Genomic DNA, 24,468 nt, shown 5'->3' on the forward strand with positions numbered 1-24,468 from the left:
TGAGATGAAAATTTTAGTGCCATGAGATGAAAAAGGTTGAAAATAGCTGCTCTAACCTCTACTCTACACTGTGTACTACACTGCATTGTTTCTCAGTATGGGAAGTCCTCTGACAGGGAGGACTTTTGGGGAGAATAGGATGTTGCTGCAGGAGAGAAGCAACAGGAAAAACCCAAGTGGTTTGTGGGATCCAAACCATAGTTGCTAGGTTTTGATAGCCCATAAGTCAATTAGTAAAAAGCACCCACCACACCTATGAGTCATACAGTAAAAATTTGAACTTCAGATCTGAAACAATCCAACGATTATAAAAAAAAGCAGTGGATAGATATTACCAGAAGAACAGCACATTGATTACATGTATGAAATGCACAGCAGCAGTTATACTACATGTGGGATTTTTGGAGCTGTGACAAAATGCAAACTCAGGATTGTAAGCAGAACTTTTACATTAGCACCACAGACAAAACAATGGTAGAGATGAACGAAGATAAATTTAATGATTAGCTGCCTTGAGTGTAGAAAAGGATCATTCTCATTCTGTGATGCCTCCTTGAGGTCAGTCAGGGAGGCGTTAAATCTTCTGTCCTAGCAATCGGTGTTCATATTATCAGTCTAAATTCCAGTTTAAGAATTTAGCATCAAGTTTTAAAGTGGAAATGCTCAAATACTGTGATGTGGTTATTTTGTTTAAAACTTGCCTATCACACAACTGTATAGGACAAGGCTCTCATTTAACTTGGTTTTCTTTTCCACCTTTCAACGGTTTTTCCTCCAAAGACAATTAAGCTGGCCCTTTAGATAAAAGTATGCTAAACTAATAAAAGTGTTACTTGAAAATATTCTGCAAATTGCTTGAACACTGGACCTTGCATCTTCATTTTATGTCCCTTTGTTTTAGATAGTGGTTCAGGCTCTTCAGTGTTCCCATTATTCTATTCTTTGGCAGCTGGTGAAGATCACAGAAGGATCACCTTCAAAAGTAAGAGATCTTTTGGATGCCAATATTTCTGAAAGCAATTTACACTGAATTTGATTTAACAGTGCTCTACTCTTTGTTTCTGCATATAATTGCATAGGTTGGTTTTTAGTATCTTGGCACTTGGGCCTAGTCCTGCAATTGTGAATAAATTAGAGGTACAAGAGTGACTTAATTTGAAGTTGGTAGTCTGTCCCATGTATGGAATATTAATCCATTTGTATTTCTGTGTCCTGCTAAAGTCTTCCAGACAATAACATCTTAGCTGGATGTTGCTACTCCTATCGCCCAAGCAATATTTATCATTAGAATCTACTTGTTCTACTAACTGCCCTCACTTGGGGAAAAACTAACACAAGCTACAGCAAAATTTATGTGGCCTGAGTCAGTATTATAGTCCCAAAAAAAGCCAGGTCAGTTGCATGAATATGTTTGGAAACTAGTGTCAAACGTTTAATGCATGTTTTGTATATCATTTCTTAGCTGAAGTTCTTGTTCTCTGCATCTAAACTAGTTGGAGAGGGCTTAACCCTGTAGTTAGCCACCATGTATCTGTTGTAAAGGAACTGAAGGCCTAATCCTAACCCCTGTTAGGCCAGCACAAGCTCCTTGCACTGGCTCGGAGGTATTGCAATGTGCCGTAAGGCACATCTGCAACAACTCAGGAATCAGCAGTCTGGCACACAAATGTATGCCAGCCTCCCGAGGCCAAATCCAGCCTCCCCAGTGCCAGCAGAAGGTGAGTTTGCACTGGCGGCAGATTGCCATCCTGGGGTTCTAGGGAGGGAGGGCAGTGAGTGGGCACTTTGGCCGGATCCTAACCCCACTCCTGAGCAGTCCAGCCATACACCTGTTTGCTCAGATCTGCTTCACCAATTTTGGTGGCACAGATCTGAGTATTCCCATTGGAATAGCTGCGGCACGACACGGGGTAAGAGGAATTGATTCCCCTTACTCTGAGTTGCGCCGTGGCCAGCCCCAGCCCTGCACTGGATACAGCGCAGGCCGGCCGGCCGGCCTATCTGTTTGCAGCACAGGTTAGGATTGGGCTGTGAGTTGCCAAGGAAAGTTTGGTTACATGTGTGAACTTTCCGTCAAGGTATTGATGGAATATCTGATCTCCAACAATTATAACTCCCTGATTTGTGCTTGTAACCGTTCAAAACATCATCACCAGTGTTTATTATTATTCTCTCTATGAAGTGAAATTCAATACTCCCATATGCAAACAAAATACTTCTGCTTGCATGTGGCTAGAGGGGCAAAATTACCTTATGGTAGTAAACCCATGTACTTCTTGGGTTGCCATTCTGGAGAGTTTCATTGTCCTAAGGAGGGAGTTTCACATGTCTCTCACAGGACATTTTAAACTGAAAAACAGCAACAGGTCAGTCAGGAAGGGTAGAGTGGGTTGGGGAGTTTTACCCTCTTCCTACCATTTTCAAATCAAAATAAACCCCTTTCCAAGCTGCTTTCCTGCCTACAAGAAAAAAGATACAAGTTGCCTATTTTTTTTTTAACTTTGGAATACAAAACATCTTGGCAACAGGAAAATTTGCAACCTTTACCTCCAACCATGTACTGAAACTGTGGTAGAATCCTGTTGCTGCTTTTCAATTAAGAAAACAAAAGTTTGTATTCTTTCTCCTGTACCCACTCTACAGGAGTCTTGTTCATCTGGCACAAAACTGTTTCCATGTCTCCTTTACATCTCCTCATTTGACTTTTTAACATATTTCAGAAAACATAAGTCACTGTTTCTGTGTTCCATCAACCTTTTATGCCTCTTTGAAATCTGACTTTATTTCTCTTGTTTCTGTGTCACGATTTTGATTGACTAGGGCCTTGTTGGATAATGCTGCTGTCATCTATTTATAGTTGTTTTTTTCTTGAGTTGACAAATGTTAATATGTAAGCAATAACCTATTTTTAATGTTTGCTCTAGGAAGATTTGTTGGTGTTGAGGAAGACAGTAAAATCGTTTTTGGCTGTCTGCCAACAGTGTCTGTCAAATGTCAACACACCAGTAAAGGAACAGGTAAATGAAACACAATTTATTTCCAACCTGAATTAGTCTGTTTATTCTAGTCCTGGAGCACTGGGACACTGAAGGTGGGCTAATGTGATCCCTTTCTTGAAGGAGAAAAAAGAAGATATGGGCAACTTCCTACTGGTCAACTTGATGTTGATACCTGGGAAGGTGCTGGAACAAATCATTAAGTGGCCTGTCTGTGAGCATTTGGAAAGGAGGGTGGTCATTAAGTGCCAGCATGATTTTCTCAAGGACAAGTCTTGCCAGATGAACCTGAACTCCTTCAGTGATACTGTGACTAATTCAGTATATTGGGGATGTGGTGGACATAATATATTTCTATTTCAGTAAGGCTTTTGAGAAGGTGCTGCTCAACATCTTTGTGGTGAGAAGTGGGCTAGATGCTACTGCTGTTGGATGGATCCCTGGCTCTCTGAGTGACCATACTCAGAGAGTAACAGCTCTGTCTCCTTGAAGGGAAGTGATGAATGGGGTATCTCAGAGCTCTGTCTTGAGCCTAGTGTGGTTCAGTATTTTTACACTGTTGGATGAGGGAATTGGAGGGAATGAATTGGATGAGAGGATAGAAGGAATGTTCATCAAATCTGCAGATGACACCAAACTGAGAGGAATAGATAATACCTAGAAGATAAGAAAGGATCCATGATGACCTTGACAGAATAGAAGATTGGACAAATGCAAACAAAATGAACTTCAACAGGGATAAATTCAAAGCCCTACATTTGGGTAGCAAAAAAACCAGAAGAGTGTGCACAAGATTGGCTTGCCTGAGCAGTAATACATTTGACTACCCTGTGCATTTTAGTAGATAACAAGCTAAATCGTGAGTGCAGTGTGATGCAGCAGCAAAGAAGGTGAATGTGATTCTAGGCTGCATCAACAAAAGTATAGCATCCAGATCGTGAGAAGTAATGGTACCACTGTATTCTGCTTTAGTCAGATCCTTTCTGCAATATTGTGTCCGGTTCTGGGTGCTGCAGTTCAAGAGAGATTTTGACAAACCAGAGCAGGTTGACCAGGATACTGAGGGGCTAAAAACCATGTCCTGTGAGGAGTCGGGCATCTTTATTTTGGGGAAGAGATCGTTAAGGAGTGACTTAACTATCTAAATATCTGAGAGGCTTACATGGAAGAGGGAGCAGATTTGTTCTCTGTTGCTCCAGAGGGAAGGACCAGGACAAATTGATTTGAGTTACAAGGGAGAACTTCCAAACAGAACAAAGTGTTCAGCAGTAGCAGTCTGTCTCAGAAGGTAGTAAACACCATTGTTGGAGGTCTTTAGGCAGAAGCTGAATAGCCATCTGTTGGAGATGTTGCAGTTGTGGGCAGTCTGCATTGGCCGGGATTAAACTCAGTGATCCTATAAGTTCCTTCCACTTCTATTATTCTATTGGTTTTTAAATCTTAAATGTCTTGGGCTCAATCTAAAAAATCTACTTTCCCAGTACAAGACTACTATAATATCATCTGAAAAGGGTCTCCTGGATGTTTTGTCAGTTTCAGAGGTACAGACGTTCACCTAAACAGGTTAGGTTCTGGGAATCTATTCTTAAGTCCAACATCATCATGATCAGAAGTGAACAGCCCAGTTCTGCCCTTTTAAACGGCCCCTTTCAAAGGCAGAAAGCCTCCCATTGGTGTCCCACAAGAGAATCACCAGTTAATTTCCCCAGACAGCAACAGTGGCTGGATTGGAGTCCTTCAGGGCCCCTCACAATACTTCTGGCGACGAAAACCGCAACAAGCTGTGTTCGTAAGCTGAACGTTCATAAGTGGGGAATTTCTGTAGATGCATATGGAAGAGAGCCTTCTCTATGGCAGTGCTTAAGTTGTGAAACTCCTTACTCTGGGATTAAAAACAGGGTATGAATATTTAAAATGCATTGAATTAATTTAATTACATCCTGAAACTTTTTCAAACATTGCTTAAATTGTGTTCTCACCATGTTCATGTAAAACAAAATGCTGATGCTCCTATAGAACTAGTTACCCTTTCAGAATTGAGGGGACAGTTCAGTTCCTTTTTCCATCCCTATGTCCTTTTCTGTCCGCGATTTTCCTACTGCCAGTCACCTAATACCACTGTTGCTCGTGTTTTTCTGAAATTGCTTCACTCTTACAACTGAATGATGTGGTCCACCAGCTTATTGTGTTATCTTGAAGAGATTTGGAAACTTTACTGGAAATCTGTATATTTAAGCTTTTCTTGATGCTTGGGTAGTGACAGCAGAAATCTTAAATTCCAGGCGTTTATGCTGCTCTGTGACCTCTTGATGATTTTTAGCCACCAGCTGATGAGTGGAGGCAGAGAGGGTCTTCAGCCTTTGGTTTTTAACCCAGATTCATGCCTCCAGTCAGAACTCCTTAACTTTGTAATGGACCATGTCTTCATTGACCAGGATGATGAGAACCAGAGCATGGGTATGTATTGACTGATTTGTACTCAAAAATAGCAAAGAAAATACCATCTCTTGTAGTTTCATTTGGCTAGCTAGTAGTACATATGTTCACCTTATTTGGTGCATCTTTCCTTTGCAGTGTTTTTATGTTCGAATTCCTTCCTCACATTACTTTACAAATGTGTAAAAATGTCACATCATGAGTAATTCATGTATTTTAGAGTTTACAACAAGCTTCTTAACATAATTAGTCTCCTCTGTTCTGCAAAGCACATGTCATATTATCCTTCCAACATTGTTTTGTTGCCTACCTTGTTACCAGTGATGATTTTAAAACATATTTACCATGTACATGGGAAAACAATAGTGTGCAGGGATCTAGTGTAATGGTCAACTACTGTATCATTTGGCAGTGAAAGGGAAATGGAGAAGTTGCACTACAGTTTACTAAAGTGCTCCAAAGCAAAAAAAAAATAAAGAGTTTGTATTGGGCTAACTCAGTTAGCTTACACACACTCTAGACAGGGAGCATTCTAACGATAATAAGAAAAAAGCAAATAATCATACCACCAATGGAGTCCTGAGGAAAGTGGTTAGACAGAGGAGAAACAAAGAGAGTGGAGAAGAGAAGGAGCAGAAGAGGGGAGGATGCAGGGGAGAGAAAGGATGTACGGATTAGCTAGGCTTCTCAGAGGAACTTGGAAAGTTTTGAAGGTGCTAAAGAGAAAGAGGGGAGAAGGAAAATGAGAAGAGTTAGAAAGGAAAGAAGTTTTGGAGGTTTGGGCAGCAGCAAAAAAAACTGGGTGGGAATGACTCTAACCCGTACACCTAAGGCTTCAGGCAAGGGGTAAGCCTAGGAACTTTGCCCACTTGCTCACTCTCCTGCCAAACAAGAGCTGTTGACCAGCACTCAGAATCTCCAAAGGAAGATGTTTCTCAACTCTGTGGATTGCAGGATCTGCCAAGGGAATTTGCCTTGGGAAGAGGCTTGAGGCTGATCTCAGACTTCCAACAAAAATGTACAAAAATATAAAAAAGTTTTTATACACACACAATTGCACACCAGTCAAGGTCAAAGGTGGAAAAGGGACTATGAAATAAGCCCTACTTCATGTCTTATTGCCTTACTGCTCTTGAGTCAATAGCCTGGAAGGGAGCGGGGCAGGGGAGCTAACCTGCCTTTCTTAAGCCATTTCTGCCCAACATTGCATATATGCAGAAGGGATCATTGTGCAGTATACACCTGTGGGCTAGGCAGAAATGGTTAAGATGAAGGGTTGGGCACTGGGGCGGAGAGGCAAAGCAAAGTACCCTGAAAGGTTAGTTGACAAACTCACACTGGTTCAAAAACTTAAGTAGTCAGGAAAATGGAACTAGAGGAAGCTGGAAAGCAAAGGGGGCTGCAGGGTGTTAACTGATCCTGGATGACAGCTAGCACAGTGGTTCTCAAATGGACGCTGGAATAGGGGGTGACTTGATGTAACACCAGCGTATTATTACTGTACTCCATTATAGGAAATTCTTAGGTGGGATGATTCAATCGAGGGATCACTTGCTGCTAGCTGAGGACCCTATTTTGGAGCATTGAATTATATGGATTCAGGGGGAGGGGTGATAATACATGGTTCAATGAGAAGTATGGCCTTCCCTGTCTCTGAATCTGTGGTCTCTTGCCATCAATCGTGAACATAGACATGTTACCATTCTGGCCTTTTTCGATCCAAGCAGGCACCAAGCACTAAGTACATATATTTCGGTGTGTTAAACAATGGAAATAAAATATTTCCCCAAATTAAACAATGGAAATAAAATATTGACCATGGCACAACCTTGACAAGGTGGTAACTCACAGTGGCATACATGTCTTTAAAAAGTTAATATGAGGAGTGGCCTTAAATTAGAAGGATTTTTTTTTAAGGGGGGGGTTACTGTTTTGGTACATTCATTATAGCTGGGAAGAAAGAATAATTTGGGGTTTTTTAAAATTTCACTTGTAAGAACCTTTGGTTTTAATAGTTCTTATTCCTCTTTTTAAAAAAAATGTAGTGAATACATTTGGTGAGTCAAAACGTTGAATGTGGTTGCAGGGAGAGTTCAGTTTATGTAATTCATATTCTAATTGGTAGTCACAATTTGCTCTTCTAGTGTAAGTCATTGAATTGCCACCTGAAGGTGATTACAATGGAGAATTGTATGCTACCAGTTGACTTAAGGCTCAGCACTATCCTAAAAGAAAATGAATATTTTTTTGCTACTCTTTAGAGGGAGATGAAGAGGATGAAGCTAATAAAATTGAAGCTTTACACAAGAGGAGGAACCTTTTGGCTGCTTTTAGCAAGCTTATAATTTATGATATTGTAGACATGCATGCAGCAGCCGATATCTTCAAACATTATATGAAGGTATGGCTCCATAATTTGCTTTCTTCTCCTCATAAGTCAGCACTTCCAGTGCTTGGTTTTAGTGCACATTGTCCGTTCTACTTATGCTAGAACCCTGTTACTACCAAATAAAGATTCAAAATGATCTTGACAGGCTCCACCAGTGGGTCCATATCAACAAGATGAAGTTTGGCAAAGAAAAATGTGAAGTCCTGTGTGTGGGGACAGTAAATCAGAGACACAAGAACAGAATGGGGGGGGGTGTGGAATCTGGCTTGACATCAGCATGTGTAAAAAAATCTAGATCTTTTAGTAGACCACATGAGCCAGCAGTGTGATGTGGCTACATAAAAAGCAAAGACATTGATTGCTTCAAGCATTTCAAGGAGGATTTGATAAACTTGAGCAGATTCAGAAAAGAGTTACAAAGATGGGGGAGGGGATCTGGAAACCAAGCCCTTTGAGGAATGGTTAAAGGAGTTTCATATGTTTATCCTGGAGAAAACTAAGAGGACATATGGTAGCCATATTCAAATATATGAAGGGCTGTCATACAGGAAAAGGTGGCAACTTGTTCTCTGTGTTTCCTAAGGACCAGTGAGTTGAAATTACTGCGGTTGTAGATTTAGCCTAGACACAAGGAAGAAATTCCTAACTGCATGGCACTACTAGAACAGCCTGCCTCCTGTGGTTGTGGGCTCTTCCACACTGGAAGATTCAAGCAGAGGCTGGATACCATCTGTCACAGATACTGTAATTGCCTGCACTGAGCATAGGAATGGATTAGATGATCTCCAAGACACCATATAACTCTAGTATTCTGTGTTTCTAATATTGGTGAAGTACATTGGCCTGTGGAAGTGATCACTGGCTCTGACAGGAAGAGAGATCCATCATACACATTCTGGCCCAGACAGTACAGCATTTTGCTAATCGTGTTCTTTGTATTTCAAAATATACCAACAATTTATCTGTTGTTTTGCTCAGACCTTTATGGCAGTCTTCCATTGACTAATGAAGCTGAGTTTTGTCAACTGACTGGAAGCATAGTCTGGAAGAAAACCATACACATACAAAATAAGGAGTGAGTTTGTACAGTATCATGATTTTTAAAATGGTGCAACTAAAAGTTTTTTCTTCTTCTTTAGTACTACAATGACTATGGGGATATCATTAAGGAGACCTTGAGTAAAACAAGACAGATTGATAAAATCCAGTGTGCAAAAACTCTGATTCTCAGTTTGCAGCAGGTACAAATCTTACGTATCCTCTTAATTTCTTACATAATCTTACATAATTGAACACACACACTCTGTTTTACTTTGTTTATCAGCTTGTATATTTTACTACTGCTGTTCACAGTATGGAGCTTAATTTCAGCATTTATCAGCCACAACAATGTTCTTTTATAGCTGAAGGACCCTGGAGAATTTTAAGTGTCCTCTGGCCACTCTGAGGGCTGCTTCAGAGTTAGTTTCTTAATTACAAATTCATCTCTATGCAGCAAAAAGTATATGTACAAGTAAACTGCATTTGTCAGCTGTCTGATCAATATGCTTATCACAGAGGAACTATCCAGACTGTGCCACTTGTCTTCCAATATGCATACTTCCAGCACAGATCAATCTCTGTGTAGCAAATTGTAACTTATTAAGCAACACTGAGTAATAGTAGCTTCCTGGTTTGCAATAAAACTGAAAGGGATATGACTACACAGGCCTACAAAATTGAGGGTCAGAAAAATTTTTCCTAAACTTTATGGTGGTTTGATATGAATTTGGGGTGCCGATTCAAAAAATGGCATCCGTTTTGCCCTATCACGTTTAGTTTTGGAGATATAGTATAACCTCCTTAGTGAATGATTCAGGCAGCTTCCTCATGAGGAAGCCATGGTGTAGGCTTCCTCATGAGGAAGCTGCGTGAACCATTCACTAAAGAGGCTATGCCATGTCTCCAAAACTAGATGTGATAGGGCAAAACGGATGCCATTTTTGGAATCAGCACCCCAAATATACCCAGGAATTGGTGTAACGTTTAAGGAAGCAAAATGTGTGTTGGCCTGTGCTATCTCTCCTTTCCATCTGTCTCATTTCTTGGTGTCAACTCTTTTTCTTTACTGCCATGTGTTAAAATAATAAATTGGCAATGTAGTATCAGTTCATTTTAACCCTTAATGTCAGCTATGTGATAGCTAGCACCACATTACGTTTTTAAGGTTTTAACCATTCAGTTATTTGTTTAGCTGTTTAATGAGCTCGTTCAAGAGCAAGGTCCCAACTTGGACAGGACATCTGCCCATGTCAGTGGTATTAAGGAGTTGGCTCGAAGGTTTGCTCTCACTTTTGGCCTGGACCAGATCAAGACAAGAGAAGCCGTAGCCACGTTGCACAAGTGAGTGACAAGGAATATACGAAAAGGCCATTCATATATGTGAGCCTTTTTTGTAATGGAGAGTTATCTTAATGTGTTAAGTAAGAATTACAGGTCAGTGTTCTGCTTATGTATTAGATATGTTTACATATGGGCAGCATGCAGATATTTTTTTGATACAAAAGCTGGTGGGGAATTATTGACCTTTGTATTAATATCTTAAAATTTGTTGACTGAGTGCTTGCCTTGTTCATTAAGGAAATGACTACAAGTGGTGCCTGAACATCCACTGATTTTTTCATTTGCGGATGTGACTCAGCTTGGATCTGCCAACCTGCATTGAGCCCCAATCAGACCCAGCCTGAACCCTCCGAACACGACCGGGGCTTTGTTCTAGTCACCCCCAGAGGGTGTTGTGAGGTCCAGGGAGGCCACGTGTGACCACCCATGGCTTCCGCAGGCCTCAGAATGCCTTCTAGAGGCAAAAAAAGCTATTTCTGGTTTTAAGGCGAAAACTGGAAGTGACATGTTTATGCCTTTAAAAGGCATTCTGAAGGCCAGGGAGGCTGCGGGCAGTTGTGTGCGGCCTCCCTGGGCCTCAGAATACCCTTTGGACACAACTGGGCCAGGACCAAATGCCCCAGTCGCATTCGCAGGGTCTGGTATGCCTGACCCATAGGTTTCATTACCCGTAGTTTTGGGCATCTACAGGGGTTCCAAGAACAGAACCCCTATGGATAACATGGCATTATCTGTATTGATAGCAGTTAGTCACAGGTTGCTAAAAGGCAATTAAAATATATGCCTTATTAGGCATTAAAAGAGGAGGCATATGCCTCCTAATGCTTTATAAGGCATTAAAAACGAAACTTTTGGTTTTTCCGTGAAACTGGAAGTAGCATTATTTTACCTACAGAGCTCGGTCTGAGCTTAACAGAGACTGTCAAGACATCCTTTACCTCTGCTGAGCTCTAAGGCTCCTCTGTAGGTTCCCTCACCTCCAGGGAGGACACCCCCTGAGACCACGGGGACGGACATTCGCCCATATCTGTGGTTTCAGCGATCTGTAGATGTACAGTGTTCCAGAATGGAACCCCTGTGTATAAGGGGGCACCCCTGTATTGCCATCAGAATCAAAAGATGCATCCTGCTGGGGTGGGACCTTTGCCGAGTAGTAAGAGCACATGCATTGCATTCAGGTGGGCCCCAGCATTTTGGATCCCTAGGATCCAGGTTTGATCCCTAGCATTTTTTCAGATAGCAGATGCTGGAAAGGCCTCTTCTTGTGACCTCTGAGGTTAGTCAAAATAAAAAATAATGGGCTAGAAGATGCACTGATATGTTCAGCTAGTTCAGCAAAGCTAGAGAAGCATTGGCGTCAGTTGAGTGCAGGTAAATCTGCTTCTGCACCAGAACCCTCCCTTGCTGAATCAGGATAAAAATGTTTACTTTGTATTTTGGAAATATTCCTTGCAGTAATGGACTTTAACCAAAATGTTTGAGATTCGTAAAATGTTTCGTTATAACAGAGTAAGGATATCATGGCTTCTTATTTGCTTTGCATCTTATTACAGGGATGGCATAGAATTTGCCTTTAAATATCAGAATCAAAAAGGACAGGAATATCCACCTCCTAATCTTGCTTTCTTGGAAGTGCTTAGTGAATTTTCTTCTAAACTCCTGCGGCAAGACAAAAAGACAGTGTAAGTGATATTTTGCTGATTATATTCTCTTAAGAATTTATATGTCACTTTTCAATAAAAATATTTCCAGAACAGCTTCCAAGTCAAGACAGTAATTAATGATTGGTGTGCATGAAACTAAGTGTGGCATGCTATGTGAAAGTACTTTTTAGAATGACAATTTCTATAAAAGAATTTGGATATGACAAATGTTCAAACTCTGTAGTCTCAAAAAGAACAGATCCGTATGCAATAACCTAAAAAAATTATTTTGCCCACCTTGGCTGTGCATCTCCTCTAAACAGTCAAGGCAAATCTGCCTCTTAAGAGATAGCAAGAATCTAGTGCTATAGTTTTCAAACTCTCAGGGAGTTTGAAACCCGCAGTAAGTCCTTGCGGGGGCAGGGGGGAGGCAGCAGGGGGGGAGGCAGTGATGCGATCCCCAGGATTGCATCACTCAGGGGGCTGCAGGGACTGGAGTGCACCCTCCAGTCCCTGCAGCAGCCATCCCTGGGTGTGGGGAGCCGTGTGAGTGCCTGCAGGGCTCCCATGTCAGGAAAAGTGAGAGTGGAGAGATTGCGCTCTGCCTCCACAAAACCGGAAGTGGAGCAGGCTCTCGCGCATAGCTCCCTGCACCCCCAGGATGCTGCAGGAGGCTTGGACAAGTGTACCCAAGCCCCTGCAGCCCCCCTAAGCAGCATGATCCTGGGGATCGTGCGCTGCCTCCTCCCTGCCTCCTGGCTGCCTCCGCCACTTAAGGGGAAAGAGACCAGGACCCTCAGGCTGGGGTGTTGCGACACCCCAGTTTGAATACCACTATCTAGTGTGCAGGACGTCTGACTGTTGAATTACATTGCAAGTTATACTGTGATTATAAGGAGCCATTTTGCTCCTTGTTCCTCTTCTCCTCTCTTTTTACAGTCACACTTACTTGGAGAAGTTCCTAACAGAACAAATGATGGAAAGGAGAGAAGATGTATGGCTTCCATTGATTTCCTACAGGAATTCATTAGTTACAGGTGGTGAGGATGATAGGATGTCAGTGAATAGTGGAAGCAGCAGCAGCAAAGCTTCTTCAGTGAGGAACAAGAAAGGTCGACCTCCACTTCACAAGAAAAAGGTTGAGGGTGAGTATGGCTTTCATTCCATGCAGCGAAGAGTTTTCATTAGGCTAAAATATAAAACTTTCTCTGACTTTGTTATTGATGCAGCTGTTGAGGAATGGGCATGACATCTTATTAAAAGACCAAGATCTCTTTGTGAAGCAATTAAGAGTTAAAATTTTACTGAGACTTTCCTGTGGCAGAAATAAAAGCAAAAGCTTGTAACCTTGCAGCTCTAGGTTTGTAAAATTGATAATTCAATAAAGATCTATACATGTTTCTGCATATTTCTGCCAGATGAGTTTATTTCATATGGAAGACTAAACTTACAGGGGAGGCAAAGACATGTGTTGCTTCATATAGGCTCATTATGAAGCAACACAGATTTTTTTAAAGCAGCTGTGAGCACCTGCTGTGTTGAAGGACTGAAGCAAATGTATAGAACTTGAGGGGAAGAATTTTCAGGAACAATGAGTACTGTATTGATCACAGATTCACTGATTCAAATATGGCCTCATTTAGGATACACTAGCAATTTGTGTATTTATTTTACACATTTATACCATTGTCCAATATAATTTCTAAGATAGCTTCCCAAAAAAACCACATGAAAAATAAAATCTTAAAACAAATAAACAATAGCAGGAATAAAAACAGATACAAATGCAGCATAAAGAACCAATCTCATCAGAAATGAAAAGACAAGAGGTCTAATATAAAGATATCTGCTTCGCCTCAAAAGACATCAGATTTGGTGCCAGGTGTGCCTTTCTGGGGAGGTTTAGCAGCATAATTGAGGGGCCGCTAGACCTCTGTATATTAACAGGTTTATGTTGGGGTAGGTGATCCTTCAAATATCCAGATCCAAAGTCATGTATGACTTTAAAGTTGAGTGCCAGCCAGACTGGGAACCACCAGTCTGCTGTTTAAACACCTGAAAGATATGGTCCCATCAACAGGTCCCAATTAGCAGACTACTGTTTGCATTTTGAACAAAAACTGATTTCCACACAGTTTTCAAAGGCAGATTCCTTGTACAAGAAGTTTCAGCAATCTAATCTGAAGGTTATTACAGTATGGATAACTAACAAACCCACACTCAGATCTTCATTGAGCTGGGTCTACAGCCATTGCCAGCCTGAAAACCTATACTTAAGGGAAAACACAACCTCATCCAGAATGAAACGAACACCATTTTCCCAAGGGGACAAACTACAGTTTGAATTCCTTGTGTTTTATGACAGTTGTTTTATGTTTCATGACAGTATGACAGTTGTTTTGAATTCCTTGTGTTTTATTTTTCTGTTGTTTTTTTAACCTGGCCTGGGCATAGATGCCTCACAGCTGGTCAGCTGCCAGGGATGGGAATTCGAGTCAGGTGACTCAAGTCCAAGTTGCAAAATTCAGCGTTTTTCTCTGACTCATGGAGAGTCATGATGCATTGACTTAAGTCTGAGGCTACTGACTTGGCACTTAGTCCCCATGCATGCAGACTCAAGTCTGTCTAGGTGTGCTTGCTTGCTTTTTTCGCAGCCTTGAAAGACCTTGTAGAGCCATCATTCAGACCAGGCGAGCAGCAGGGAAGTTCCAGCCTGGAGGCAGGGAAGGGTTAATGTTTTTCTTTTGTGTTGAGTGGGGGGGGGGAAAGCTGGCTCTCTTTTCCATCTCTGAATGAACCAATGGTCATTGGATGAAGGATGAGCTGGTTTTTTCTTTGGATGAGGTAGGGTAGAAAAAGGAACAAACGGGGCTTCTTGCCTTAGGATTGGCTGGAGAAGCCTAGGGAGGGGGGAGCAGCAGTTCTTGGCACTCATGCTTTCCAATGAATGACTCCGTTGTTACTTGGGAGGAGGAAACCTAATTGAATGACATGTGCAAATGGACTACTTCTGAGTAGAACTGCAAAGGGTTGGGTCATTTTTGTAAGCCTTGCGGCTGCTGTGCATAACCCTTCTCCCTCTTCCTGCTTCATTCCTGCTTTCATGCTGTCTGTCCCAACCCCGTCTTGTTTACAGATGGGTGGGGCTGTCAGGGGAGTGTTTAAGGATAACTCCTACACACACACACACTCCTGCAGCAGCCCCCTTTTTCCCCCCCAAGTCAGGCTTTTTAAAGGGAATGACTCAAGACTCAAGTCTTTTCAAATCACAAAAATGCCCCAGGCAATTTTGTGACTCATTTTTGAGCTGAGTCATGGGGGGCAGAGGCTTGAGACTAGAGTCAAACAGTGCCTGACAGCTGCATTTTTTTGTCATGCCCAGACATGTCCATACCTTTGAAAATTCATAAGTTGAATGCTTGTAAGTAGGAGAGCTTTAGTAGTAAGAAATGTTCCTCGTGAACAGCTTGAGTCTTAATAATTGATTTAAAAAATTCATGTTGCTACATTAGAATTCAACCTTGGGGAAGATACTAGGTTTCATTTAATCATAAACCAAAGTGAACCAGCTCCGAGTGGTGTAAAGCTAGATTTTGTATTAATTCTGAGTTTGTTCCAAGCAGAACTCTTTTCCCAAATAAATATACAGGTAGATTATCCCTTATCCGGACATCCAAAATCCAGACATTTTTTCCAAGACTTTGAAAAAAAAAAAAGATAAAATCTGTTGTGTGAACTTTTAATTCACACAAGGTTCACACAAGGTTAATTCACACAAGGTTTTATGCTCATTCCCACATATAGTGCAGCTACAGGCTGTAAGTTCTGTTCTCTGCTCTGTGGTGTGTACCTGTGCAGACATTGTTGAAAATGTCCAAGAGGCCAGCAGACACCTGTGTGAGTAACCATGAAAAGAGCAAGAGGATTTCTCATTATATTTATGCAATTCTGAAATCCAGACACCTTCCCATCCCAAGCAATTCAGAGAAGGGATACTCAACCTATATTACATTAGCAAATCTGGAATTACAAGTGTCCTTTGCTGTTGTTGATTATACAAGTTTATTGTCTTATCCTCTTATCTGGTTTATAGATGAGAATCTTGAAGGTTCCTGGCTGAATAGACATGATAGCATTCAAACTCCAGGTGCTCTACAGACACCACAGCTCACATCAACCGTGCTGAGAGAGAACACTCGGCAAATTGGGGAGCAAATTCAGGAGCATGAGTCAGAACCTGGTTCAGAACAAGATTTTTTACACAAGTATGTACAAGCAAAATGCTTCTGCAGTGATAGCAAAAATGAAAATTATGGCTGAAATGACAAAAATTAAAATCTTGGGTTTATGGATTAATGCAGTTGTCATGTTCTGCTTTTCAGGCAAAACATTCTTGGGGTGATTTGTGTAATAGAGAGAGAGAGAAAACAGTTCACTGTCCCAAAGGGACAGTGTAAAGAAAATACCAGCAACATCCACTGGGAGAGATTATATGTTGGAATGAATAGGGATAGTTGCTTTCCCCCTACCAAATCTATCACAGCCATCACCTCAAAAGGTGTCTCTGGCTAGTTAGCAAGTTAACTAGGGTACTGTTTTTGTGTAAATCTGAGGAGTGCAAATCTTAGTTTAGGTGAAGGAAGTTCACAGCTTCCCAATTTTAATTTGGTATTTATTTCTTTTAAAAAGTGGCGAGACCAGTGAGACTTTGCAGGAAATGATTTGCCTTTATACTATGCCAATTTTGAAAGCTTAAAAACATTTATCAAACTATTAGGATGGGAGAAGCTGCTTTACTAGTCACAAATGACATCACAAAAGATATCCTATCAATTCATGTGATACTCTTGCATTCTCACAGCAAACATAATGAGGAAAGTACAGACAGTCCCTGGCAGTATCTGTGGATCTGGTTATCTGCGGTTCCCCAAGGGCCCCCCCCCCGTTACTTTTGTTCTTGTTTACTCTCGTCCGAAGCAACCAGCATCTGGTTTGCACAGTGTGCTATAGGCACAGTGCTTATAAACAGATTAGCAGGCAGGAAGCCTGCATGCTTCAGGGACAGCTTGGAGAATGTTCGGGAAGTGGGGCTAGAGTTTGTCATATACATTCTGTGACTGCCTTATTCAATCTTAAGTCCTCAGATGCAGATATCTTGGTTGGGACAACAGAAACTAGAAGACTTAAGTCGAAAGGACAGAACGGGAATAAATTACATGAAAGGCAGAAGTGCTGTCAGGCACGCAGTGTAAGTGTTTATAATTCTATTACTGACAAGAGCCAGGGACACATTTGGCGCCTAATAATTCACTGGCTGAAACATGAGTGTGGTGTACCTGAAATACAGTGAGTGTTTTGCTATTTTTTCATGGCTTTTAATGTCTCAAACAAGGTGGATGGCACACAGTGGGTTACATGCAAAACATACAAACTAGCCATGATGTTGGTAGGAGTGTACCAGCCCTGCTGACATACCAAAACCATTAAGCTATGAGATAGGTTAGGGTTTGTAACAAGATTTACATTAACTGATCAGTAAGAGGAGACATTAAGCATGATTACTCTAATCCGGGGTGACAGACGTAAGACCCACAGGCCAGAGGTGGCCTATGGAAGCTCTTTATCCAGCCCCCTTGATAATTGGGCTCTCCCAGCACCACCATCAGTGGCTCTCAACTGCTGTGCTGCAAAGTGACACATCAGCAGAAACAACACTGCTGAAAGGGTGGTGCTGGCAGAGCTCAATCATCATGCAGACTACTTGATAATTGGACTCTCCCAGCACTGCCATTTCAACAGTGCCACTTTCACCACACTGTGAGGGAGAGACAGAAGGAGACCTAAGAAAAGGAGAGGTGCTATGGGGAAAGGAACCAGGGTGAGAGGGAGAATGTGACAAAGCTCTGGGAGAGTCCAGTTATCACGCAGGCTGCACTTTCAGCAGCAGCACTCCTGCTAAGGCATCACTCTGAAGAGTATGTCTCATCTACTGAGCTGTGATGATGCCGTGGCAGAAGCAGCACTGCTGAAAGGGTGGCCCATGGGATAGTTGGGCTGTCCCATATCTTGAAAACATTATCAAGATTTGCATATTTTCTCTTCTATAATCTGCAGCTAATGAGTTCCTAAGAGAGAAAAGAGTCCTTATTTCTAGTCATCACCTTCTTAATGGCATCACTTCCAGCCCTCAGCAGGCACCATGAATGCTGTTCAGCCAGCTGTATGAAACCAGTTTGACACCCCGCTCTAAAATGTAAAATTGTTGGGTGTCTTCTCAAAGCTGAGTGAACATACATTTTCTGGAAAACTCTTTGTGCCATGAAACAGCTTCCTTGTTTTGTATTGTTTCCCTGGTTCCCTCCTTCTAAAATCATTGGAATGAAGTACTTTGTATGTTTTGCTGGGCAGAAATAAAAATATCAGGAGTGGGGCTTTTAAGTCTAAGCACAGTTATGCTGTGGGCCAATTTGGGGTTGTCAGATGCTGTTTTGAGCTAGTGATTTAGCAAGTGTTAGTCTTATGTAAATAGATGTAAAATATACCACCTTGGTATAAACATATGAAAGTGGCTTAAAATTGAGATCTTTGCACTTATGGATGGATTTTACCTTGTCCTAGGCAGTAACCCAAGTAGGTCATGGAACGTAGCAGCATATAGTGACTGTACTTCTGAAGTAAACATATAATAGTTACTATAAGACAATGGCATAACGCTAAAAAAGGGGCTCCCCTGAGTAGTTTGGGCAGGTGTGTTCTAATCTAAGCCAAAACTGAGGACTGTACTTCAGGTATTCATGTTCCTCCTTTCTCCCAATAAGACGGGGTCTAATGGAGGATGATGCTGAGCCCATCTTTGAAGATGTAATGATGTCTTCACGAGGTCAGCTAGAAGACATGAATGAAGAATTCGAAGACACCATGGTGATTGATCTGGTCAGTAGATACTTTCAAATGCAACTTTTGGGGAAAAAAATGGTTATCAGTAAGAGAAAGAAGTATCTAAAGGAGGCATTCAGGCAGGATTGCCACTATTGGGGGCATGTCATTCGTACTCAGTGCCCTGACCCCTTTCCACTCCCATCTCTTTTCCTTCTACTGCCAAATCTTTGCCAAGCAATTTTTGTTTCTTAGTATTGAGTTTGTTTGTTTTTGGAATTGTGGGGGCACAAGGATTTCTGCTTTAGCGATATACTTATGGCAAGGATGGTGTGATGCAATTTATAAGTCACTGTGCTGTGTGGAACTGACTGCCGTTAATCTGCTTGTCCCCCCAAGTACAAAAATGGGCATTAGAAATATTGCTACGTCAGACAGCAAGTACAACCTGTTACTGATGATTTCCTAATCTATTCTGCATTGTTAACCATTTTATCTTTCATTATTTCACTGCTCCAGCAGTCCGACCTAAAGAAGTTTGGAAATCTGTTATAGGGAGCCAGGAAGAAATAGTTGTTGAAGAGAAGTATTTGCAAGAGTAGGTTTGTTAAGGATTAAAATGGCTTCTGTAGATTTCAGGTTTTCCTCCCAGCCCTGGAAGGCAGGTATCTTTATGGAATCTGTAAGCCCTGCTCTGAATTCTAGGGACTGCCTTTTCACTATCCTGATTTTAAATTATTTGCAAGAACAATTTATACTTCTTGTTAGAAGGAGCAAGAGGAAATAAAAATTGAAGTGTTCACAGGTATTTCTCCTTGTGAATGAGGAGAGGCCTAAAGGTGGCTGGCTCTTTTGCAAAGCCAGGGGAAAAACCCTGTTCTGCTACTGAAGGGATGAGAACTAGGAAGTGATCTCAGCAGAGGAGACACAAAGTCTATCTGATTAGCTCTGTCCCCAGAGCAGAGGGGGAAGAGTTACGAAGTCAGGATACCCTCCTTAGCTGCAAAGAGAAAGCATCACTCTCTGTCTCTTGTTTCAATCTTCTCTGCCCAACTACAACATTATTAAACATTTTTTTCCAGCCTCCTTCAAGAAACAGACGAGAACGAGCTGAATTGAGGCCAGATTTCTTTGACTCTGCAGCTATCATTGAGGATGATTCGGTAAGACTTTACTAGACCTTGTTTTTCACTTTGACCTGCAAACAATTCTCCTGTACTTTACTGATGCTCTCAATCATTTTTTCCCTTAGGGATTTGGAATGCCAATGTTCTGAAGTCTGGTGAAGACATTATACAAATGTGGAACTCTGTTCTTTAGAGCTCAAGGCCTATATACTGTGATAGCTTATATGAAAACCACATTTTTGATGTGATTTGGTTTGATTTTTAACCAAATGATTAAGGTCATTTCCTTTTTGTAATGAGAGATTGAGAAGAGGAGCTTCATAATGAAACGAGGAATATTGGCCAATCAGTCACCTCAGAAAGGCTGACCTACAAATCATTTGTTTCCCTGTCCTTGACAGTCCTAATACAGGTTTTTTTCCTGGATGGGGAGGAGCTTTTAAATTAAAACAGTTATGAAATAAACACTGTTCTACACATGTTTTCAGAAAACATTGAATGAAAACAAAACTTTTTAACTTTATTTTTCTGCTGTACAACTTCGAAATGTTTTAACATTTGCCTTTTTATGTTTTAGAAGCTAGCCATTTTTATTAAATTTATGCCTGTCAGCCATTGACCAGCAGCGATGCTATCAGCCATCAGGCCATCCTGCCTGGAGAAGTGTTAAACACACTGGATGTGATTAGCAGTATGGTACGCTTCTAGGTCCTCTCTGACCATTGAGAGCAGAACACTCTTGCAAAAGAGGTTAGAAGTCAGTTGTGTGCATCTCTGCCAAAAAGTCAGATTCTGAAAAGAAAAACCCAGATTTTATACTTCTGAGAAGATTTATTTTTATTTATAATAGGGCATAAAATAAGAGATGTCCATGAAGCCACTTTTCCAACAGATGCTGTGTAACATTCATTTTATATAGCACTAGGGGAACACACAAAACAGCACATTTTCTATTGGTACTTGTTCTGTGCATTTTTAGCAACTTATACCAGCAAATAAAATATTCTCAGTAAAATAAACCAGTGGTTCTAAAGTAATCTATTTGCTGTTTCTACTACCTATGTCATCCCCTATCAGATCTGAGGTACATAAGCAGCAACTTTCCTATGGAGCATAAATCACAGGGGATGGAGGGTTGGGAAAGGGGAGCAGGAGTCACACTTGCATTTTCAAAGCAATTTTAACTGTACCATAAAGAAGTGTCTAACTTTTCATGCCGTAAATACCCTTTTGTGCTATTTTTGTAAATTAATTTTGCCAGTTAGATTTACTGTATGTGCTGCATAGAAACTTGTGCTTAGATGGTGACGTTCTTAAGCTTACAATGGAATACAGCTACATTCTCAGTGTTAACTGTGCATTATTAAGAGTAATTATTAAATGATTTTTCTAAAAAGCAGAACAATCCAAAAAGTAATCAGCTAATTCATTGTTCCAAGAGATTTTCAGTGTCTTCAATGATTTGGACTTTCATTCTGCTTAGATATTATGACTCTTCCTGGTAGCTGCTAATATAGTTGAAGGACTGATTTTCTTCCATGGAGTAGAGCACAGCTCCTTTTGATAAGAACATCTGTGAAAATGAGGCCAAACTAGTTGTCTTTTTGGAGTTTGAATGTTAGTGCTTGAAAGCAGATCTAAATTGACCCAGTTTTCATCAATACACTTCAGAGGTGCTTTTCATAGCAGTTGCAAAATAACTGTGACATTCTCCCTTTTTAAAAGGTCCTTTCAGGAGTGACAAGGTGCATCCAATGCTTACCTTTTGGGAGACAGACAAAAACTGACATGTCAAGCAAATCATATTACCTTCATCCAACAGTTGGCACTTTTCCTCCCCTAAAAAAAACAATACTGGTATTTACATACTGCCTTTCTGGTCATCAGATTTCTCCTTTGACTTTATTCAAGGCAGTTCACATAGGCAGGCTGTCTCTAAACCCCCGAGGGGATTTTTACAGTAACAGAAAGGTTCTATCTTTCAAGAACCACACAGCATTTCAGATGGATCTTTCACAGTCTGGTCTCACTTCTGGCCCCCAGTTGCCTCCCACGCTGGCTGACAACCTGTATAGTTGTCAGATTGTGGTTGCCAAAGTGTTTGACCCGATAATTCAGTCATTCCATCAAGGCAGCTTCTGAGGAATTTTAATGTTGCTAAAGTCACTGGCTTGGTGCTTCAGGACAAGATGAAAAATTCTCTCAGAAAAGTGGCCAGGAAGAGGTGCAGTAGCAGCACTTCTTTTTGGCAGGCAGGCAGGCAGGCTGGCATCACTGCTTGTGCTCCACATCCCTCCATATGGAAAACTGCATTTGAATTGATCATGATAGAATTCTGAAAAGCAAAAGCCGTTTACAAGTCAGTTACCTCCAGTGGGTTTCCAGTTCAGTTTGCAGTCAATAGGTTTTTTTAATGTGTCTCGATTGGTTTTGCTAGTAATTCTGTAAATTGTACATTTACAATATGAGGTTTTTTCCTTTTGTACAATTTAAAACTGATGCTTCACTTTTCCTTTAATAAACTCCTCAAAATCACATGTGCAGTGGAGTCCTTGCCACAAAAGCATTTGACAAATGAGTGCTTTCTGTTTGGTCTGTCTGCCACTAAATATTTTCCCTTAGTGAAGCTTGAAAAGCTGGGTTCCTTTCAGTCCTTATGTCTGTTTATCATGGTTCTGCCCAGCATTCTGGGCAGAGCAGATTTTGAGCAGTTTTTGCTTTTTTTTTCAGGCTTTATATTTTTGTTAAAAAAAAAAAGTGATCAAATGTTTCAATTCACTTTTTAAATCATCAGAGCTTTTTTTTTTTTTTCCTTTCTCCAAGCAACTTGGATTCAGAGGGCATTTTCTTTCCCCATCCCTGGTCTGTCATTCAGGTCAAAAACAATTCAAAGTGAGTGTGTGGAGTTGCAGGTAGGGCTGGTTTTGAGACTTGTATCTTGGAGAATCCAATAGCTGAATAGGATCCTGGGGCTCAGTTTTCCTTTTTTTCGAAGCAAGTTTCTAGTCCTTATGTTTGCAGCAGTATCTGAAAACAAAAGGTTTTAATATTAAGTAGGTGCTCATTTTCCCTCTTACTGCTCACTCCTTCCTTGTCACACACTTTGTCAAATAATCCAAATGTTACAAAAGTAAAACAAAATTGGTCACGTGGGAAGCTATTGGGATTATGGTATAATAGTAAACAGTTGTAGGAATTTTGTCTTGAGATCATGTGCTATGATGGAAAGCTTCTGTGAGCTACACCTTGCCAGAGAATATAAGAGCAATTGCAGAGTTCAGACAACTTCTTAGCATAAGATGACCAGGAGGTTCTCAAACACTCAAGCTTCCAGTCTGCCTCTCCTTCACCCCAGGCTGATTTGGAGCACTTCTGACTATTCATGTTTACCAGATGTGCAGAGAATGAGGGGAAAAAATTAAGGGAGCACTTGTTTTAAGGATGGGACATTGCCATTTCACAGTAACGTCCTTGTTTTTGGCTTTGGTAGACTCCCTTATCATCATCCTTCTAGGTATGTGGCCATATGCACAGTGGCATCACTAGGGTTTGTGTCACCCGGTGCAGGATGCCAGCGTGTCACCCATGCATGCAGTGTGCAGAGCAACACCCCAGGTGGTAGGCGTGGTGCTGTACCATCACTCCGCCCCCCACTGGATTTTTCGCTGTACCTTTTGATAAATCAAAGAACACATTCTGCATAAAATTCCACATTGATTGATATATAACATGATGGTATTAAGAACATAAGAACAGCCCCACTGGATCAGGCCATAGGCCCATCTAGTCCAGCTTCCTGTATCTCACAGCGGCCCACCAAATGCCCCAGGGAGCACACCAGATAACAAGAGACCTCATCCTGGTGCCCTCCCCTACATCTGGCATTCTGACTTAACCCATTTCTAAAATCAGGAGGTTGCGCATACACATCATGGCTTGTACCCCATAATGGATTTTTCCTCCAGAAACTTGTCCAATCCCCTTTTAAAGGCGTCTAGGCTAGACGCCAGCACCACATCCTGTGGCAAGGAGTTCCACAGACCGGCCACACGCTGAGTAAAGAAATATTTTCTTTTGTCTGTCCTAACCCGCTCAACACTGAATTTTAGTGGATGTCCCCTGGTTCTGGTATTATGTGAGAGTGTAAAGAGCATCTCCCTATCCACTCTGTCCATTCCCTGCATAATTTTGTATGTCTCAATCATGTCCCCCCTCAAGCGTCTCTTTTCTAGGCTGAAGAGGCCCAAACGCTGTAGCCTTTCCTCATAAGGAAGGTGCCCCAGCCCTGTAATCATCTTAGTTGCTCTCTTTTGCACCTTTTCCATTTCCACTATGTCTTTTTTGAGATGCGGCGACCAGAACTGGACACAATACTCCAGGTGTGGCCTTACCATCGATTTGTACAACGGCATTATAATACTAGCCGTTTTGGTCTCAATACCCTTCCTTATGATCCCAAGCATAGAATTGGCCTTCTTCACTGCCGCCGCACATTGGGTCGACACTTTTATTCCTCTCAACTGTGATTTTGGTCACTAGTGGTGTCACACACACCCCTTACTAACACCTTATTGCAGCAGTTCAGTTCTCAAACTTTTAGCACTGGGACCCACTTTTTA

General features: G+C 41.3%; 1 protein-coding gene across 5 annotated transcripts in view; it reads left to right on the plus strand.

Annotated features, from left to right (window-relative positions):
• STAG1 (STAG1 cohesin complex component) overlaps positions 1-22,371 on the plus strand; it is a 168,568-nt gene extending 146,197 nt beyond the window's left edge. For all 5 annotated transcript variants that reach the window (XM_066622397.1, XM_066622401.1, XM_066622399.1 and 2 more), the window contains exons 22-34: positions 902-982; positions 2,925-3,017; positions 5,279-5,453; positions 7,694-7,833; positions 8,961-9,062; positions 10,055-10,203; positions 11,757-11,885; positions 12,786-12,991; positions 15,940-16,111; positions 16,984-17,094; positions 18,665-18,779; positions 19,805-19,885; positions 19,975-22,371. In XM_066622397.1, the coding sequence (XP_066478494.1) occupies positions 902-982; positions 2,925-3,017; positions 5,279-5,453; positions 7,694-7,833; positions 8,961-9,062; positions 10,055-10,203; positions 11,757-11,885; positions 12,786-12,991; positions 15,940-16,111; positions 16,984-17,094; positions 18,665-18,779; positions 19,805-19,885; positions 19,975-19,998 (1,578 nt within the window). In that variant the 3' untranslated portion in view covers positions 19,999-22,371. The remainder of the gene's footprint in view (positions 1-901; positions 983-2,924; positions 3,018-5,278; positions 5,454-7,693; positions 7,834-8,960; positions 9,063-10,054; positions 10,204-11,756; positions 11,886-12,785; positions 12,992-15,939; positions 16,112-16,983; positions 17,095-18,664; positions 18,780-19,804; positions 19,886-19,974) is intronic.
• Positions 22,372-24,468: the final 2,097 nt, after the last annotated feature.

This window comes from Tiliqua scincoides, chromosome 3 (assembly GCF_035046505.1).
Source record: "Tiliqua scincoides isolate rTilSci1 chromosome 3, rTilSci1.hap2, whole genome shotgun sequence".
In the NCBI taxonomy this organism is placed as follows: domain Eukaryota; kingdom Metazoa; phylum Chordata; class Lepidosauria; order Squamata; family Scincidae; genus Tiliqua; species Tiliqua scincoides.